The 21,756-nt window shown below is 37.5% G+C and overlaps 1 protein-coding gene across 1 annotated transcript in view; it reads left to right on the top strand.

Moving 5' to 3' along the window:
- Positions 1-21,756, top strand: part of ABCB1 (ATP binding cassette subfamily B member 1) — an 81,432-nt gene continuing 59,676 nt past the window's right edge. Inside the window, exons 1-3 of the mRNA XM_077766838.1 lie at positions 1-155; positions 7,960-8,151; positions 8,571-8,742. Of these exons, the coding sequence (XP_077622964.1) occupies positions 1-155; positions 7,960-8,151; positions 8,571-8,742 (519 nt within the window). The remainder of the gene's footprint in view (positions 156-7,959; positions 8,152-8,570; positions 8,743-21,756) is intronic.

The raw sequence follows: 21,756 nt of genomic DNA, 5'->3' as shown, positions 1-21,756 counted from the left end.
ATGGACCAGTCTTTTCTCTCCCTGAGATGCCTTCCTGCAGATTTACTTATTGGTATGTCAGGCAGGTCAGCTGTGAGTTTCGACTCTGCAGGTCAGGAGTGTGAAAACAGCACATGCGAGGAAAATGTGACTCCTGGAGTCATTCATCACCCGCAGTAAGCCCAGCCTCACTGAGTGCCAGGCCCTACCCTGGGCAAATGGCCAAGGGATTGATCATCAAGGCCACAGTTCCAAATTCCTCTGGCATGTGGTTGATGGAGCTTCTGGCACCAGAAGACTGTAAAAATTGGACTCATAGTGTTCTTGAGCTAGGATGCACCTTGTGGGTCATTTAACTATGCAGTTTACTAGCTCTTTAATCAGATACTCCTACCCCCCCTCCCATGTGAATAATGTCTTTCATGGAACTTCAGCAAGTAAAACAGCTCACAGAGAGGCTTCCTTGGTTGACAGTGTCAGAGGGGAGCCCAGAGCCAGGATTTCATGATTTTCCTGCTCTGCTACCACCTGGCAGCAATGCTAAGGTCACTCCACATATAGCCTACCACGCATATCCCTGGCCACAGCCTGTCCTGGAGACAGCCTCATCACCTGCCCACCTGCACCCAGTTCTCCACAGACTGTTGCAGTGAGCTTTTATAAACACGAGTCAGGTCACATCTCTCCTAGTGGTTTTCCATTGCATGGAATAAATGCAGATTCCTTACATTGGCCAATATGGCCCGTATGACCTGGCCCCTACTGCTGCCTGTCAATCTCATTGCTTATTGCCTACTCAGCACAGCCCGCCCACAGCAACCGTCTCTCTGTTCTGTGAGCACTCCCATCTCCTTCCTGGCTTGGGCATTGCAAAGCTGCCCATCTCTCTCTAATGGCTTCTTATCATTCATTTCTCCCTCAGAAAGAACTTTTGTCCCCAACCCACGTGAAAGTACTATAGCATTGCTGCTTGACTCAGTAAGATTTATTACTAAAAAATGATCTTGTTAATTTTTTTAATGTTTTTTATTTATTTCTAGGAGAGAGAGAGAGAGAGAGAGACAGTGTGAGCAGGGGAGGGTCAGAGAGAGAGGGAGACACAGACTCTGAAACAGGCTCCAGGCTCTGAGCTGGCAGTCAGCACAGAGCCCGACGTGGGGCTCAAACCCACGAACTGCGAGATCATGACCCAAGCGAAAGTCGGGCGCTTAACCGACTAAGCCACCCAGGCGCCCCTGATCTTGTTAATTTATTAGTCTACTTGTTTATTACAGCTTCCTAAAGGGGAAGAAAGGAATAAGGGGAAAAAGAGGAAGTTCCTGGGAAGAGCTCTCATAGATCTTTCAGCACTGAGTGCCCTGTCACTTGAGGTTCAGGACCTGAAAGTAGAAACATTTCCTGCTTGCACAGAAATCCAATGAGATTAGAAAACAGTGGCTCCCTCATTCTAGGTTGTGTCCCAGGTGTCCAGAATAGTACCTACACAAAGACTCTGTGGAAGATGGTCTGAAAATCACCCCTATGATACAATCTCATTTCACCACTTAGCAAATCACAGATGTATTTATGTCTCGTACTTTTTATTCATACTGTTCTTAAGCGTTCAGTAGGTAAAATTATTAAAACACTGAGATATTTGGGTCATATAAAAATGCAATGTAATATGATCCCTAAGTAGTATGGAGTCCTTAGTCATGGTGGTGGGCTCTGTTGAGGTTTCTTTGAAGTCTTGCTTGGGTGGTAAGGTCTTGGTTTACTGTATCTCTTTTTTGTCTTATAATATATGAGACATTTACCTACTAAATGGAATATTTTGAACAATGGTCTGCATGTGTGGCAACTCTGTGAAACCACTTGTAAACCTTTGGGACATGCTGGGTTATAGCAGATAGAGCAGGCTGTGCACTGAGGATACAAAGATTAGTAAGTTATTCTGGTTCTGCAGGGGTTCACACCAATGGGGGTGGGAAGGAGCTAGAAACCATCATACCTCTAGCATTGACTTAGTAAATTGAATCTGGTATTTTTTGCTTTGTGACATGTGTCATGTAATCTGTGATGTGTCATATGTTCTGTGACAAGATGAGTCACTTACAAGGGATAAGCCATTTGGGAGGAGATCATATTTGAGCTCATTCATAGAGGAGGAATCTTTTCTAGAAGAAAAAAATGTGGTAAAAGGCATTCCAGGTATGGGAGGAGAATGAATAAAAGCTTGAAGGAAGAAAGTTGTCATCACTTCTCTACTGAATCTCTTCTCAGTCTGTGGAAAATATTCTTTAGTCTAAAAGGGTGGAGCTCAATCTCACGACATTTAAGCAGAATACTTCGTCATGCTCTGTAGCCTCTCCAGTCCCTACAGGCAAAGGCTTCAGGAGCACAGAAGCCAAGAAGAAACTTAGGCACTATTTTCTTTTATGCTGCAGCAGACCTCCCTCCAGACTACACAGTGCTCTAGTACTGAAATGGGAAAGGTGTGGCAATAAAGAAAATGTTTGGAAATTCATTGGTTGACATTTCATAAATGTTATCCTGTCAGGTATAGTGCAAGATTGCAAAGGCACTGATATGACATGTTAGGGATCTTGGGCTTTATCCTTGATGCAACGAATGTCATTGAAGGCTATTGATGGAAGTAGTATGATTGTATTTTTGTGTGCAAAAATAAAATCTGATGGCAATGTAAAGACCTGATTGGTAGAAAACCAGTTAAACTCTCAATAGAATAGAGGTAAGAGGCCCTTAACCAGAGCATTGACCCTAAAGATGGAGAGAATTTCAATAACTCCAGGCCAGATATGGGAGTCTCTAAAGTTGTACAAGTGGCTAAGGTCACCCTGGGAGAGACCATGGAGTTCTGGGAAACACCAGCTGGATATGGGAGGGAGAACATGAGGAATCAGTGAATGAGGCAAAGGAGAAGGATCACAGTGTTGGAGAAACAGTAGAATGAGGTTCTGGAAGCCAGGGGAGGGGAAAAAGTGGTTCACGTCTAAACAAGTATTTTATTAACACAAAAGCAGTACTTCAATGTTTGGTTTTCCTGTACTCATTATTTGGCTGATGTTGTGTGTGTGTGTGTACACGTATATGTATATGTACATCCATACATGTATCTATGTATATGTTATATAGAGAGTTTCTGGCTTTTCCCCCACTGGAAAAAAATTTTTTGATACTGTTCAAACATTCTTCTTTATAACTGTTGTTTTGGGCAGTGACCTCTAAGACCCATACGAGTAAAAAGTTACTGGACTAGATAACCTCTGAGGTCATTTCAGCTTGAAAGTTTTGATTTTGCAAAGGCACACCTAAGGGTGAGAATTTTGTGAGAGACTCATGGAGGCAGGAAATATCTCTGCGCCAGAGAAGTTTCAATTAATAAGAATTGATTGGAGGAAAAGAAAAGTTAGTTGGAGGGAGTCTAAAGAATGCAACATTTTTATTTCATTGTTCAGTAGAGAGTGTCTCTCTCAGATGACTTGAATGCTCCATTGTTACGCTCACTGGTACACTTTGGCATTACTGAAGCACAGGGAGAAGACACTTGTTGCTAAAGTTGATTTCTGATGGCTGAATCTATATATATCACAGATCTAGCATTGTACACAAACATAAAGGACCTTGAACATAATTTCTTACTTTCTGGACTGTATAAAAATGATTGTGGCCCGAGAAGCCACCATTGCCAAAGAACGTTTTTTGAAATTCTTTTGATTCTTTATCTCTAGAATTGACAAAACCGGCAGTAGCAGTGAAAACAGTAGGAAACAGAGCTTTAGTTAGATTTGAAAATTTGTCTTGATTTGGTGGTAATACACACTAGTGACAATAAATACCATTTAGAAGCATTTCCTGACTAGATTGATAAGACTGAAAATCCGTAATGAGAGATCTTGTAAGACACATGTGGAGAAAAATCTTCACTCAGCTCTTCAATATTTTATCCTTGAAAATATTGAGCAGAAGCAATCTCATAACTGACTTAAAAATCAATCTGGACACATTATTGCATTGCCATAATCAGTATGAAGCAATCAAGGTTCTCTGTGACATGCTTTGCTACATCTCTGCGTCTTGTTATTACTTCCTTACTTTCTGTATTACCCCTAAATGTAGTTTTCTCTGGGTTTCTGTGCTTGCTCACTCCTTTCTGCCTACCTGCCACCCTGTCCTCACAGTTAAGGAGTTGGCTTTTTTCCTTCTCAAATTCAGCTATGGCCTCTAGCATGTGACTCCATCTTCAGACCTGAACTCTTGCCAGGACTGAAGTACTATAGTCTAAATACTTAGTAGACATCTTCAGTTGAATGTTGCAGGTGCCATAGAATAAACACCTTCAAAACCGAACCAGTAGTCTTCTTACATCTGACCAGATCTGCTCTTTTGGCTAACTTCTTATTTCCCACCATGAAACTACCACTCTCTAGATGCTTGGACTTGAGGTCTTGGTTGGTCAGGCAGTTGCTAGAACTGTAACTTCTTGTTCTCTAAATCTTATGGGTACTTTCCTTCTTTTCTGTTCTCATTTAGATCCGCTATGCTTACATAATCGCAGTAGCTCATATCATTCAGTCCCTCTCTAGTTCAGTTAATCTTATTCCTTGCTAGCAGCTGAGTCATCCTAGACCTCATACCTCTAATCATGTGCTCTTCTGCTGAAGCCACGGAGTGACTACTAGTTTTATACGCTCTACCTGCAGGGCCCAGATGATCTTTCCAGCCACATATCCACTGTCTCCCATCCACACAGCACACCCACACCGCAGCCAAACTGATCGACTCCTTCCTTAAACATGCCATGGACTTTTGTCCACATTGCTCCTGTTTTCAGGAAAACTACTCCTCTCCTTTCCCATGCCTGTCAAAATCAAACTCCTCTCAACTAGCCCCTCTCATATTATGACGTAACTTCTGAAATGACTATAAGATTTGAAGTGTGCTTCCCCATTGATCAAGCTATCTTGACTATGATAATTTATCCTATAAAATATATACCATACCTTTATATATAATATATGTGTATAGGTATGTTTAGTGCATGCTTTAGTGCAGCATAATAAAATATCAAAAACAACGTAAATAGACACAACTTGGGAAAAATGGAGGCATACATATATACACACAAACTGACAGAGAAAATTGGTCCCTGAATGTGGGCTGTGATTTGTGTACCTATGTGTGAGTAGACATGCATACAGAAAAGAAACTCTGTAAACATACACTGAAATTTTCAACAGTGTGTGTGGTGTTAAAATTTGAATGTACCTTATCTAAAAATGTCAACATTTGCTAATACTGTTCAGTGGGCATTAAAAATGAATTTGCTTAGTAAAGTGTGAGAGTTCTTTGTTTTTTAAGACAAGTTGTGCTTATTACATTATTTTTTATGTTTTATTTTTTTTAATAAAAATAAAGGATGAAGAAATGCAGCGCTAGATTTTAAGCACTAAGTGCTTTAGTGTCAAGTATGTATGTGGTGATACTTATTTATCAGGACTGAGGCCCTAGAAAAGAGTTTTCTCTTTGTCATCTTAGAGTGATATTTCATAAAATATCTTAATTCACAGATACCAGTGTTCCAGCCAACAGATTACTTTTTAATAAATATGGGTTTCTTCTTGCAAATAAGCTTCACTGAATTAAGTGTGTGTGTGGTTGCAGTGGCCAACAGTGAAGGATTTGAATGGATGCCATGATGCTTACACACAATTCAAATACCAGTTTGACCAAATTTTTGTGTAAATTTTTAAGTAACACAAGTTTAATTCATTTTTGTATGCTTATTTTTAGTGGAGAACAAAGAGACATAATGGTATATGTTTGTTTTGTGGCGATCTAGGTAATTTCACCGAGGCATATTTCATCAGTCGTCTGGAGGAGGAAATGACCACGTAATTAGACATTTTCCTTACTACTGTTAAGCTTTCTGTATCCAGTTATAGCAGTGTTTAAAATATCGCATTATTATAATAAAGAGTCAAACTTTTGAGAACAATACCTTTGTTAGTTTTCTAGGAGGATACAGTGTAAATGTTTTTATTTTTTAAGAAAATAATTTGCTGCATAAGATGACTAAAATTAAGGTTAGTCCTAGATTAGATTTATGTATGCATTGTAAATATAGAATATCATATACAGTGAAATTAGAGGAGTTGAAAGTTTTTTTTTTAATGTGCTTAAATTAAGAATCACAAACTTCATTGGCTTTGTAATAATTTGCTTCCTGGATTTTTCCAGTCATGATATGATGAGAACAGTCAACACAATTTTTTTCTTTAACACAGCACCAATTCTAAATAATGAAACAAAACATCCCAGTATAAATATAGGCACTCTGACCTTGATTCAACCCAGGAGGCTTTTGTTAATGATTTATATATCTTGAAGTTTGATCCCCAGGACAGCTTATAAAAGATGTCCAAAGGTATGAGCTTGTTAATCAGAAGATAATGTCTTTCATATTATCCTATAAATAACCTGTTAGATTTGAAGAAAATAATCTTGATCATATGTTGAAAGATAAGAAGCAAGCTCTTTAAATATTCCTAGGGCAAAACATTTTTTTTATATAGAGGAAAATGAAACCGTGCCTTATAATCATCTTACTAATGCTTAAATATATTTTGTTTGAATTAACATGGACTGATGGCTTAGAATATATTAAGTCCTTTTCAAGCATTCTACTTGTTAAATGGGGTTTCTTTTTTTTTTATTTTTAATGGTTATTTATTTTTGAGAGAGCAAAAGACAACACGAGCTGAACTGACTGAGCCACCCATGAGACCCAAAATGGGGTTTATTTTTAGCCGTTTCTTGCTGTATCTTTAACACTTGGTTAATAATTGATTGCTAAGTTATCTATTAACTAAAATATAGTTTTCTAATTATATCTTCTCAGATAAATATATTGTAATCCCAAGCAATAGCTTGGGGAAGCTGTTTTTACCAAGATTCCCGCTGGCTTGAACACAGAGTTGTAAACAGTAAATATCCATGACCACCTGGTTGTTACATAGCCATTTTTATAACTTCTGCAAGTTTCATACCACCCTTTTTATTTGAAGATGGCAAGTAATGCACTTTAAAAAATGGGAATATTAGAATCCCATACTTCATGTAGAATGTTTGTCTTTCACCTAAAAAGAATTTGCTTAGTAAAGCATGAGAGTTATTTGCCTTTTTAAAATCTAAAGTCTCAGAGCAAAGAAACATAAACCCACTATTTCTAGATAATCAAGGGTCCAGTTTTAAAAGATGGTCATGTTTTTTATTGTTGGAGCTTAAATGGGAAGGAGTGCTATTTGATTCATTAAGCATTTTAGGATAACTCATAAAGGCTAGTTGGGCAGGTAATATAAAAATAATTTTTATTTGGCATTACGTTTTGCCCAGATTAATTGCCTCAAGGCCAGGAGACAATTTCCGTGTCTTGAATCCACCCTCTGATGGGTTCTGTCACTTCTTTCTATTCTCCAAGGTGCAGAAACCACCTCAAAGTGTTTATCAAGGATCCTGAGGCAATAGAAGTAGACAGGACTGCAGTGGTAGGTCTTACTTGATGCTGTGATGCCTCCAGGCACCACACAAGTCTTTCACAGTAACCGGCATATACTCTGAAGTTTACTGTGTTCCAGGCACTGACCCAAGTGCATGTCATGCACTGAAGCAGTATTATTCTTACCTGCACTTCACCAATTAGAAAAGGTTTAGAAAGGTTAGGCACCCTGCCCAGGATTACACAGCAGTTAAGTGAAAAGCTGGGATTTGAGCCAAAGCAGAAACTACACTCCTACCCAACCCACTGTGCTGGCATAGACATAGTTGGATGCCAACCATCAAATCTGTTACAACCCCTCCTTATTTGCTAAGGATGAAAAGATAGCTGGATGACTGAAAACATTAGTATGATTGGTCTGTTTTGGGAAAGCCACGGTGATCAGAAAACAGTGTATGTGTAGTGTTCTTGTTGCTTTGCAGGTATGCCTATTATTACAGTGGGATTGGTGCTGGTGTGCTGGTTGCTGCTTACATCCAGGTTTCATTCTGGTGTCTGGCAGCTGGAAGGCAAATACTCAAAATAAGAAAACAGTTTTTCCATGCTATAATGCGACAGGAGGTGGGCTGGTTTGATGTGCATGATGTTGGAGAGCTCAACACCCGGCTCACGGAGTAAGTACCTGGTTTTATGTCTAACTTGGACACGGTTCTTGTTCTTGTTTAGATGAAGAGGAATGTCTTCAGATCTGCTCCCAGATGTTAATGCATAACTCAGGAATAATTAGAAGTCTAAATTCCTTCTGAGCAGCAGCCATGTTGTATTCATCCTTTTGTCCCCAGCACCCTGGCAGGGTGTGAGGGGACTTGCATGACTAGCAATGGGTGAGGGAGACCCGCCAGGCTCAAAACATGCTCTGAGAGTGGTTCAGTAGAGTAACAACATGGTCCTTTCTAAGGACATTTCCAAGCAAAATCCTAGATGTAAATTAATTACCCTGCACTTAAAACAACACAGCAACTACCTGGACTCAGGAGAAAAGTTCTGTGCTTGCAATTCTCACGTTTATTTGTAACGCTGTCTGTTCTTTTAGTGATGTCTCCAAAATTAATGAAGGAATTGGTGATAAAATTGGAATGTTCTTTCAGTCGTTGGCAACATTTTTCATCGGTTTTATAGTGGGATTTACACGTGGTTGGAAGCTAACCCTTGTGATTTTGGCCATCAGCCCTGTTCTTGGACTATCAGCTGCTCTCTGGGCAAAGGTGGGTAAAGCATGTAAATTCAGATTTTAAACTGTCCCCACTTCCCCCTTCCCATGGTGGAAAGCTGTTTTTGTCACGTTATGACCCTGCCTCTGTACTTGATACTGGTCTTAAATCATCTGTTCAAAATCAGTGGGGATGAGTGAGTATAACCTCAGTAAGTCCTGCCCCTGCCAGGACTCCATGCTGCTCTGGGCCATGTGATTATTTGGACAAGGTATGAGCTAGAAGGAAGTGGCTCTCACATCTCATGCCCTGATTTCAATTAAAGGGCATGCTCAACTGTCAAAGAGCTGTGTTCCTTGTAGATGATTCCATATTCACAAACAGAACTTCAGCTAGAGATTAAAGTTCAGTGAACAACACGTATGTCCCATTCAGCTAACATTATTGATTTTAAAGTCGCTTAAATTTTATTTAATTTGTAAATTGATTTAACAGTTGTGTCAGTGTTATAAATGATCCTCTCATGTTTAAAATTTAAATATAATATATTTATATCCATTGGCATGAACATTATTTTCAAAAACTACTTTCAGGTCCCCTATGTATGTAAATCCTAAGCCTGAAGTTCTCCTCCCCAATCACAAAGGAAAGTAGTACCAGTTGCCCTCCCCACCTCTGCACACAGAGATCTGATGATCTTGTGAAACTTATTTTCCCTTTCAAGGCTGGATGTAGTGTTCATTTTAAAATGATTTGACGTAGATTGGGTGGTGGTGGAGGTTGGTCCAGTTTCTAATTTCTGTTGGATTCAACACAACTTAGAGAAAGCACTACAAATTCATTTGGCAAAAGGATATAAAATATTGGTAAGTCAACCAAAGTCAAACCTAATACAAAATAAACCAGATGGTAACTATTAAGAAATTTTAGGGGTACCTGGGTGGCTCGATCAGTTAAGCGTCTGACTTCAACTCAGGTCACAAACTCACAGTTTATGCGTTTGAGCCCTGTGTCAGGCTCTGGGTTGACAGCTCAGAGCCTGGAGCCTGCTTTGGATTCTGTGTCTCCCTCTCTCTCCCTATTCCTCCCCTGCTTGTACTTCTCTTGCTCTCTCACTCTCTCTCTCGCTGTCACTCTCTCTCCCTGTCTCTCTCAAAAATAAATAAACATTAAAAAAATTTTTAGACATTTTACCCTGTAGGATGGATATTGTTTTGATATTGCAAACTAACTGCCATTTACGGAGCTATATCAGGAAAGTGGATATTACCCTTCTGAAGTTTAGGTATTACCTTATTTAAAAGAGGAAGAAATTGGGGTTCTCAGGAGTCTGTTAATATGTTGCTGAGATTAATAGTGTTCAAGTGAGGTTCTTGGTGGTTAAATTCCATTTCTCTGTTAGTCAGCTGAAATACTTGGCTTGTGTGTTAATTGATTTTTCTGTTTACTAGAATATTAAGCAAGTTAGGTGGCAAATTGTTCACATCAGTATTTGTTGAAAGACTATTTAAAATCTATTGGTGTGTGTTTTAGTTGTTAGGAAAAGAGACAGAAGTTAATATTTTAATAATTATGCTTTGCTTCAGATACTATTTATTTAATAAATGGAGTTGTAGGCTTATTGCTAGAGACCTAAGTTTTAATGCTCACTCTGCCATAAAGTTTTAGTAAGATTTGAAATGAATTTTAAAAGTTCTCTGATTATCAGCCATGTTAAAAAAGGAATGTGGCCCTGTCTGGGAAGTTTCTTTGTCCCTGTGTGCCTGAGGCTCTTCTCTCCAATAGGATCAAGAAGGAAAAACAAGATGAGACTCAGTCACACAAGCTTCCCAGTCTAGGAAGCCTCTTTAGACCAGTACACTGGCAACTGGCATCTTCCACCCAGAGACACGGGGGCAGCTAGAGGGCACAGGTAGGGGAAAGCACCATATGCTGCCTGCAGCAAGAGGTACCTGGTGGTCTGACCTTTTAGAAACCACTGCCACTTCCTCAAGTAGCAGACACAGAGCCCAACAGAAGTACTGGTAGCTCCAGATAAACCACGCCGACCAAAATAATATACAAAGGCTTTAACTATGAAACTGCCACTTGAACCACAGCTCAAAAAAGTAGGCCAAACAAAGCAACTACTTGCTAAAATTAAAGATTTAAATAGGACCCATTCTCATAGCATACTAGACAAAATGTCTAGGATATAGTAAAAGGTCACTTGTCATACCAAGAATGGAGAAAATCACCACTTGAATGAGTAAAAAAAAAATTAACTAACACCAACACTGAGGTAAATCAGATGTTAGGATTATCTGACATGAAAAAAATTTTTTTAAGTGGGGAGACACTGCCTGGGTAGCTCTGTTGGTTAAGCATCTGGTTTTGGCTCAGGTCATGATCTCACGGTTCGTGGGTTCTGCATCAGGCCCTGTGCTGACAGTTTGAGCCTAGAGCCTGCTTCAGATTCTGTCGCCCTTTTTTTCTTCCCCTCCCCCATTCACATTCTGTCTCTCTGTCTCTTAAAAACAAATAAACATTAAAAATTTTTAAAAATTATTTGACATGGATTTTGAGACAGCTGCCTTAAAAATGCTTCACTAATCAATTTCACATTCTCTTGAAACAAAAGAAAAAAATAGCTACTACCAGCAATGAATTAGAAGTTACAAAAACAGAATGAAATGAAATGAGAGAACTGAAAGATAAATCAGCAGAAATAGAAGTCATGGTGGATGGGCTCAATCTCAGGGAGTGGAGAAGATTGAATAGAATCAGTGTACCTGTAGATAGAATAATAGAATTCACTTACTCTGAAACAGAGAGAAAATGAAAAGAGCCTCAGGGGATCTGTGGGGGAAAAAAACAAATTCCAACATTTCTCAATGTTATCCCAAAGTGAGTCCCAAAAGAAAATGAGAAAGAGAGTAGGGTGGAAAGAGTGTGGGAATTAACCCTAAATTAAATCTTATATCTAAACCTTCAGATCCTAGTAGCTGAGCTAACCCAAAACAGGATAAACCCAAAGAGATTCATGCCAAAGTGCATCATAATGAAACTATTGAAAGCTAAAGACAAAGGAAAAAAAATCTTGAATCAGCCAGAGAGAAACAACTCATATTCTATAGGGGAACACCAACTTGAATGACAACAAATTTCTCATCTGAAACCTTCAAGGCTGGAAGGAAGTCCAAAATGTTTTTCAAGTGCTCAAAGAAAAGAACTGTTAACTATACACTATATCTGGTAAAACAGCAATGATGGGAAAACTAAACCATTGTCAGATCAAGGAAAACTGAGAAAATGTTCCACTAGCGCACCCACTGTTAAAGACTGGCTAAATGAAGCTCTTCAAGGAAGAAGGACATGATAACAGGAATATTGGAACATCAGTAAGAGAACAGAAAGAACAGAATTTGGGCATATACAATAGCCTTCCTTTTCCCCAGGAGTTTTCAAATTCACATTTGATGATTGAACCAAAAATTATAAGTGGTGAAATTGTGATATCAGTTTTTATAAGTTTTTAGTAAGTCACATATGAATTTTATAATAACTAAAGCAATCATTAGGAAACCCAAAGATATAAAAAGATATATTGAGCACTATAAATGAATTAAGATGGAAACCTAAAACTTGATCAGGTGACTCACAGGAAGGAAAGCAAAGAAAAGCAGAGAAATGAGAACTAGAGGAAACAAATAGAAAACAGGTAGTAAAATGGTGGACTTAATTGCTTTCGTTAATTAACTAAAAGGTAAATAGTTTAAATATACCAATCATAAGAGAAATTAACAGAATGGATTAAAAAACACATGAACTATATGCTGTTTCGAAGAAACTTATTTCAAATTCAATAACTTAAGTAGAGTGGAAGTAACAGGATGAGAAAAGATATACCATAAAAACATTAACTAAAAAATAGCTATATTTGTATCTGATAATTTAGACTTCAGAACAAAGAAAGTTACTATATAAAGACTATTACTTAATGATAAAAAGTTTCAATCTATCAGGAGACATCTTGATCCTAAATGTGCATGCACCCAATAACAGCCTCCAAGTACATGACACGAAAGGTGAGAGAGTTGAAGGGAGATATAGAAAAATTAATTCAACAGTTAGAGTTGAAGATTTCAACACCCTCTTCTAAGTACTGATAAAACTACTCTACAAAAAATCAGCTAGAAAATAGAAGCTCTAATCAATAGAGTCAACCAATAGGACTTAATTGACATTTATAAAACACTCCATCCAATAACAGCATAATCCACTTTAAACATTGACTAATATAGATCATATCCTGGGCCATAAAACAAACCTCAACAAATTTAAAAGAATTGAAGACATAAAGTGTGTTTTCTCTGACTACAGAAGTGTCATACTAGAAATAAATAAAAGAATGACAGTGAGAACATCTCTAAACACGTGAGAGTCAATACAATTTAAAATAAATACAGTTTAAACAATTTAAAATACATTTTAAAATAAAGGAAGTTTCAAAGGAAAAAACATATATAACTAAATGAAAACAAAAACACTGTCAACATTTTGGGATTCAGCTAAAGAGGTGCTGAGGGAAATTTATAGCATTAAATATCTACATTAGAAATGAGGAAAGATCTGAGGCGCCTAGGTGGCTCAGTCATGTAGCATCCCGATGTTGGCTTAGGTCATGATCTCATGGTTCATGAGTTTGAATCACATGTCTGGTTCTATCCTGCCAGCTCAGAGCCTGGAGCCTGCTTCGGATTCTGTGTCTCCCTCTCTTTCTGCCCCTCCTCCACTCACTTCCATCTGTCTGTGTCTCAGAAATAAACATTAAAAAATTTTTTAAATAAAAAAAATGAGGAAAGTTCTCAAATCAATAATATAAATTTCTACCTCAAGAAACTAGAAAAAGAAGAGCAAAATTAAAGCAGGGCAAACAAGTATATAAAAGGGTAAGGGCAGAAATCTTTGAAATTGAAAATAGGAAAATAATAGAGAAAATCAATGAAACAGAAAGCTGGTTCTTCAAAAAAGTCAATAAAATTAGCAAGACTAACAAAAAACAGATTATGAGATCAAGAATGAATTAAAGGGTATCACTCTAAATCTGCAGAGATTAAAAGGATAATAAGGGAATACTGCAAAAAAAAATTATGCTCATAAATTTGAAAAGTTTGAGGTAAACTGCCTTGATAACAGAAAACTGCCAAACTCAGCTAAGGTGAAATAGATAGTTTGAATGGCCTTATAATCATTAAATTTATTTTGTGACTTCTGAACCCTGAGAAGGAATTCCCCAGGCCCAAATGATTTTGATGAAAAATTCTACCAATTTTCTTTTTACCACAGAATAAGGATCACTTCCCAACTCATTTTATGATGCTAGTATTTGTTTGATACCCAAACTAGATAACAAAGACAATATAAAAAAGAAAACTGTGCACCAATACCTTTCATGGACTGAAAATAAAAATTCCTCAATAGCATATAGTTGACCTTTGCACCACTGGTTTTGAACTGCTTATGTTCACTTCTACTCAGATTTGGTTTTATAAGTATAGTACAGTAAATGTATTTTCTCTTCTTTAGGATTTTCTTTTTTTTAAGACCATGCACTTTTTTTGAAGTTTACTTATTTATTTCGAGAGAGAGAGAGAGCCCAGGTGTGTGACTTAGGGAGGGGCAGAGAGAAAGAGAGGGAGCGGGGGTAATCCCAAACAGGCTCTGCACAGTCAGTTGGACCCCAGTGTGGGACTGGATCCCAAGAACCATGAGTCCATGACATGAACTGAAATCAAGAGTAGGACACTCAACCACCTGAGCCACCCAGACACCCCAATTTTATATACATTATATCCTATTTCCATATTGTTGATTGAACCCTGTTCCCTGGATTGATGTGAACCAGTGCAAAACTTGGAAGCATTTCTTTTTTTCTTTTTAAGTTTATGTATTTATTTATTTTGAGAGAGAGCGTGAGAACGCATGAGTGTTAGAATGACAGAGAGTGAATCCCAAACAGGCACCCATGATTTTCTCTAGCTTGCTTTATTGTAATACAGTGTATAATACATATAACATACAATGTCTGTGTTAATTGTTTATGTTATCAGTAAAGCCTCTAGTTAACAGTAGGCTATTAGTAGTTAAGTTTTTGGAGAGTGAGAAGTTATACAGAAGAGGCACCTGGCTGGCTCAGTCAGTAGAGCATATGGCTCTTGATCTCATGGTTGAGTTTGAGACCCATATTGGGTGTAGAGATTACTTTAAAATAAAGCTATAGATTTTTGCCTGCGTAAGGTGTTGGCATCTCTTTCATATTGTTGAAGGGCCAACTGTATTAGCAAACCAAATCCAGTGATATATAAAAAGAATACTATACCATGACCAAGTGGATTTGTTTCAGCCAGGTAAGGCTAGCTCAACATTTGAAAGTCAATCAGTGTAATTTACCATATCCACAGGATAAAGAAGAAAAACTGTGTGATCATATCAACTGACCCAGAAAAAACATTTGACAGTATCCAACACCCATTGTGATTTAAAAAAACACAAAAACCAAAAACTAAGAAACCTCTTAGTAAGTCAAGAATTGTGAGATATTACCGCAACCTGATGAAGATCATCTGCAAAAACCCTATAGCTAATATCATGTTTAATATTAGAAGTCTGAATGCTTTCTCCCTAAGATTGGGAATAAGGAAGGTAAATAAGTCTGCTCTTCCTACTCTTTCCAACAAAATGCTAGAGCTTCTAGTCACTACAAGAAGGCAGGAAAAAGAAAAGGCATATAGATTACAAATTATATGTATTTGTAAATAGCATAATTTTTATGTATAAAATCACAAGGAATCTATAAACATATAAACAACTTCTAGAATTAATAATAGAGTTTGGAAAGGTCACAAGTTACCAGATCAATTATATTTCTACAGAGTAACAATAAATATGCATAAACCAAAATGTAAATAGTAAGTTAAAATTAATACCATTTGCAATCACTACAAATAAGGTAATACTTAGGTATACACTTCACAAAACATATATTGGATCTGTATGGTGACAGTTATTAAATGCTGATGAAAGAAATCAAGGCTGAAGAATTGGAGAAACGTGGTATGTTCATGGATTAGGAGACTCAACATAGTAAACATTTCAGTTCTTTCCAAACTGATGTGTATGTAGATAGATATAAGGCACTTCCTATAAAAATATTCCAGTAGGATTTTCTTGTGGACATAGACAAGCAAGCTATTCTAAAATTTATGTGGAAAGACACCAGGCCTAGAAGAACTAAAACAATCTTGACAAAGAATAAGGTGAGAAGAATAAGTTTATATGCTATTAAAGCTTACTATTTTACTGTGGTATACCAGGAGAAAGATAGACTCATAGATCAGTGAAAAAACACAGAGAACCCAGAAATAGACTTATACAAATATGCCCAGATGATTTTTGGTGAAGATACAAAGATACAATTCAACAAAGGAAGAATAAACTTTTCAACACATGTGCTGGAGGAATTGGATATCCACAGGCAGAGGGGAAAAAGCCCTCACCTTAAACCTCACACCATATAAAAATTAAAAAATGGATTATAGACTTGGATGTAAGATGTAAAGCTATAACACTTTGAGAAGGAAAAGAGAAAATCTTTGGGATCTATGCCTAGACAAGAAGTTCTTAGGCTTGACACTAAAAGCTCAATCCTTGAAAAGAAAAAATTATAAATTAGGCTTCATCAAAATTAAAAACTTTTGCTCTCTGAAAGCCATGTGAAGAGGATGAAAAGATGGGCTACAAACTGGGGAATAATTATATGCAAACTGCTTATCTGACAAAGGACTTAGTATCTATATTATGTGAACTAAAAACTCAGTAAAAAACAAAACAATTAGAATGGACAAAAGACATGAACCAACAGTTCATCAAAAAGGATATGCAGATGGCAAGTAAGCACATGAAAAGTTATTCAGCATCATTAGCCATAAGGAAAGAACAAAATTAAACTACAATGAGATATCACTACACATCTATCAGAATTGCTAAACTAAAAAAGAATTCAACCCCAAATGCTAATGAGATGCAGAGAAACTGAACAACTCCTAGATTGTTGGTGGGAATGTAAAATGGTAGGGCACTCTGAAAAATAGTTTTGCAGTTTCTTGTAAAACTAAATGTGCAGTTACCCATATAACTCAGTAGTGTACTCTTGGGCCTTTATCTGAGAGTAAAGAAAATTATGTTCACTCAGAACCTCTATTCAGATGCCTACAGCAGCCTATTTGTAATGGCTCAAAACTGAAACAACCTCGAATATCCTTCAATGTGTGAATGGTTAACTGTGGAACATTTATACCATGGAATACTACCTGGGAAAGAACTAGTAATATACACAACAACCCAGGTGAATTTCCAGGGAAATTATACTGTGTAGAAAAAAGCCAATCCAAAAAGGTCACATCACTTTATGAATTAGCTTATATAAGTATACTTGAAATGATAAACTTTATAACATAAAAGAGATTAGTGGTTTTCAGCGTTAGGGGGTGAGAAGGAGAAGAAAAGCAAGGGGCAAGGAAAACAGTGGCTGTGGCTAGGAAGAATAGCACCAAAGGATTCTTGTGGTGGAATTGTTCAGTATCATGACTGGTCACATGAAGGTACAGAGATGATAACATTGCTTAGAACTAACCACATGCTCATGAGTGCATGTAAAATAACATTGACAAATTAATGTTAAATTCCTGATTGGGATATTGTTCTGTAGTTTTCAAAATGTTTTTCTTGTGGAACGCTGGATGAAGAGTATGTTAAAAAACAAAATTTAATTGAATGAATTTGAAGATCTAATTGGCTTTATTCATTGAGGCATGAATCAGGCAGCATCTTATCTACAAATAGAAAGGATCTGCAAGGAGCTATATAATAGGGAAGGTTTTTATCAGCAGAAGAGGACAGAAAGAGAAAGTTTTCCAACAAAGGAGATTGTTTCAGTCAAATTTACCTTCCTTTGGGGGAAGGGCACACAGATGACTTCATTAGTACTGATCAAGTCATTTCAGACTGACTGGTTAAATATCACATTCCTGGGAAAGGCTGAAACTGCAGTTAGGTTAGATATTAAGTCTTGGCTTGCTGGCTTGAGGCTTAGGTGACTTCATCTTAGATCCGTTGTCTCCGTTGTTTCTTACAACTGCACTTGAGTCTACAGTTATCTTGAAAGAAAAAGTTAAAAAAACACAAAGCATATATAAATTATCTCAATACAAAACAAAAACCTACATTGAGAAATCGAAAAATGGGACAGCTGAAGATGAAAATATCTGGTCAGAAATATTGCTTCTGAATATATTAGTTTGAATAATATAAAATTGCTTATATCCCACAATCTTTTGACTTACTAAAATAGTAATTTCATATGTCTCAAACCAATATAATTAGGTTTTGTTAAGAAATTAGCCATCTTTAGGGGCCCTGGGTGTCTCAATTTGTTAAGCATCCAACTTCGGCTCAAGTCACAATCTCACAGTTTGTGGGTTCAAGCCCTACATCGGGCTCTGTGCTGACAGCTCAGAGCCTGGAGCCTGCTTCAGACTCTGTGTCTCCCTCTCTGTCTGCCCCTCCCCACTTACACTTTGTCTCTCTCTCTCTCTCTCTCAAAAATAAATATAGCATTTTTTAAAAATTTAAAAATTAAAAAAGAAATTAGCCAGCTTTGGGGAAAAAGGATGAGTTAGTAATACTTTATGTGGTTTTTTGTAATAATGGAAGTGTCACCATTCCCTAATTTTATATTCAAGGGATAGTAAAAGTTTACTTTTCATATTCCTGAGAATAGTTTGGAGATTTTTTTTTTCTTTCAACAGACATGATCTCTTCAAAACAAACAAACAAACAAACACTTAAGATTCTACCATAATCTTACCTCAGCATACATATATTTATGGAAGATCATAGAAGAGAAAAAATCCAGGTTTATTGAAGTAACTGATATGGTACTTGATATATCAACAGTATATTAAAGTAGCATATTTTGAAACTCCAAATACAAAAATATTTCTGCACATATTTCTGTATTTGGCTGCCTCCATTGTGGGTTATCACTGTGGGATAAAGTTTCGAAGGGAACAGAGAAAAATAGCTAAAGTGTATTGCCTATGTCTCTTACATTATGCAGAGCAGTTTGTTCAGGGATGGCAATGACCACCCTAATTCAGACACAGAGCTATGAGTGATTTTATCAAGTGTGGCAGAGAAACCCTGGGAAGGCCCAGTAGGGGTAGAAAAAGTTTTCCCTTCTTCCCTTTGAGGTTGTGTGGCTGATCTAACAATTAAATTGATGTAAGACAGACTAACCCTAGAGTAACAAGAGTTTAATAACGTGTATATTTCCTGGTTAAATGGGAGGGACCAAGGAAAACTGAATAATGCCCAAAATGATTAAAGTCATCATCTTAAATACCATCAGCTAAAAACAAAAGAAGATGTTTGAGGTGGGGGATTAGTTATGGGAGCCTATCAGAAAAGGCACTGTAAACAAGGGTAAGGTTGTTATGCAGATTTTAGCATCTGGTTGTCTTCTCCTTTAATAAGAGTTTTTAGAGATTTAAAGCCATCCCCCTCATCTTGGTACATCAGGGAGATACTTTTCCAAATGGAGATTTCTGTGGATGCCTGGGTGGCTCAGTTAGTTGAACATCCAACTCTTGATTTTGGTTCAGGTCATGATCCCAGAGTCATGGGATTGAGCCCCTTGTCAGGTTCCATGCTGAGCATGGAGCCTGCTTAAGATTATCTCTGTCTCTCCCTCCGCCCCTCTCCTTTGCTCATGCACTCTTTCTTTCAAAACAACAAAAACAAACAAACAAATGGAGATTTCCCGTATACATGTATATGTGTCTTACAAAAGGTTAATAACTTCTGCTTTGTTCTTGGAGCTCCACCTGTGTTTGCAGTCTTAAAATTAACAAATTTAAAATAATATGTATAGGAGCATATTTTGTGTGGCAAATTTTGCTTCTTTGTAGGTGCTTTGAGAAGTCAGGAAGGTCTAGTGCGTTGTTGGATTATTGTTTTGGCTACCAAAGATGATAGGTACATACAGCACCATATCTATAGATAAAACAAAGTTAATAGATTTTCATTTGCCTTCACCCACCCATTCTTGTTACTGGACAAGGGTCTGTTGCCTAATGCTCAAGAAGCCAAACACTGACACCAGTTTTGTGGCAGAGAAAAAGGGTTTTAATTCAGGGCATCAAGCAAGGAGGTACGAGAAAATTTCTCAAATCTGCCTCCCCAAAGGGCTGCATTTGGTATATATATATATTTTTTTTTAACTTTTTTTAATGTTTATTTTTGAGAAAGATAGAGCATGAGTGGGGGAAAGGCAGAGAGAGAGGGAGACACAGAATCTGAAGCAGGCTCCAGACTCTGAGCTGTTAGCACAGAGCCCAGTGTGGGGCTCAGACTCGTGAACTGTGAGATCATGACTTGAGCCAAAGTTGAATGCTTAGCCAACTGAGCCACCTCGGTGCCCACAGTTGGGTGTATTTAAGGATAAGGGGTCAAGATGTCATAGGGTATGTAGGGACGCCTGGGTGGCTTAGTCGGTTAAGCGTCCGACTTTCGCTTAGGTCATGATCTCGCGGTTCGTGGGTTCGAGCCCCGCGTCGGGCTCTGTGCTGATTGCCAGCTCAGAGCCTGGAGCCTGTTTCAGTCTGTGACTCCCTCTCTCTCTGACCCTCCCCTGCTCACGCTGTTTCTCTCTCTCCTAGATATAAATAAAAGAAAAAAAAAAACATTAAAAAAAAAAAAGATGTCATAGGGTATGTAGGTTGAGTGGAATAAGCTGATTGGATAAAGGGAAAAAGGGAGGTGTTCTCTCTTCTGAACATGTGCATTCAGGAATCATGCCTCTCCAGGGGATTCATGTTCATTAAATGGCAGCATGAGAATGATGGGTGTGGAGGTGGAGAGATCTCTGGGTATGTCGTCACACAGAGGTTACTTTTGTTCACTCTTGATCCCTTTTGCACAACTGCAAAATTCTTCCCATTTTACTGTGGTCTCAGCTAGTCTTACCAGCAGTTGGTCAACTTCTGCAAACCAGCTCCTAAAAAGATCAGGTTAACCAGAGTTTCCTTACAGTAGAGTGGTCAAGCATTTGTTAACTCAGCATGTCAGTTTCTTGATCATCACAGCTCCTTTTACTTTCACACACAACAAAAGAAGAAATGCAATGTTAAAATTAAAACCTCTTAGAACTTTTCACTGATAGTACTTCTATAAGTGAGTCCACAAATACCTATAAATTATATTGAAAGAATATAACACTTTATTATTAATTGCTTACATGTAACCCGTAGGTGGCTGACTCCGTAGGCATTCTAGGTACAAATAGTAACATGGTTCTTTGCCGTTGATCTGATTTTCATGATAGGGCCTCTGGGGAGCCCAGTTTATGTGTCAGTGGCTGGCCTCCCACCTTACACTTCTGTTCGAGAGGACAATTAGCAATGGCCCTGTTCAGTTTATACCATATTTCTTTGATGTAATTAATGCCTTTTTTCCCTGTTTTATTTGTGATTATGGTATATACCTTTTTTCTGAAATTTAAGATCTCCCCAAAGTCTGAGTTTTATTTATTTAGATGAGGATCCATGAGGTAATTGGTGAAAAAATAGAAGTTTTAATTCATTATAAGCCATCTCAGTCCAAAGAGAATTTGAAGTGGTTAACAGAGTGAATATATATATTAAAATAGAGCATAATTTCCCTCTCTCTTTTTCCCCCCTCCCATATGTTCATCTGTTTTGTTTTTAAATTCCACATATGAGTGAAATCATATATTTGTCTTTCTCTGACTGACTTATTTTGCTTAGTGTAATACATTCTAGCTCAATCCATGTCATTACAAATGACAATATTTCATTTTTTTGATGGTTGAGTAATAGTTCACTGTATGTGTATACCACTTACTCCTTATCCATTCATCAGTCAATGGACATTTGGGCTTTTTCCATAATTTGGCTATTGTTGATAATGCTGCTATAAACATTAGGATGCATGTACCCTTTCGAATAT

The sequence above is a fragment of the Crocuta crocuta genome, unplaced genomic scaffold (assembly GCF_008692635.1).
Source record: "Crocuta crocuta isolate KB4526 unplaced genomic scaffold, BGI_CrCroc_1.0 scaffold165, whole genome shotgun sequence".
Taxonomy (NCBI): domain Eukaryota; kingdom Metazoa; phylum Chordata; class Mammalia; order Carnivora; family Hyaenidae; genus Crocuta; species Crocuta crocuta.
Note: the sequence above shows the minus strand (reverse complement) of the source record. Positions and strands in the feature narration are given on the sequence as shown.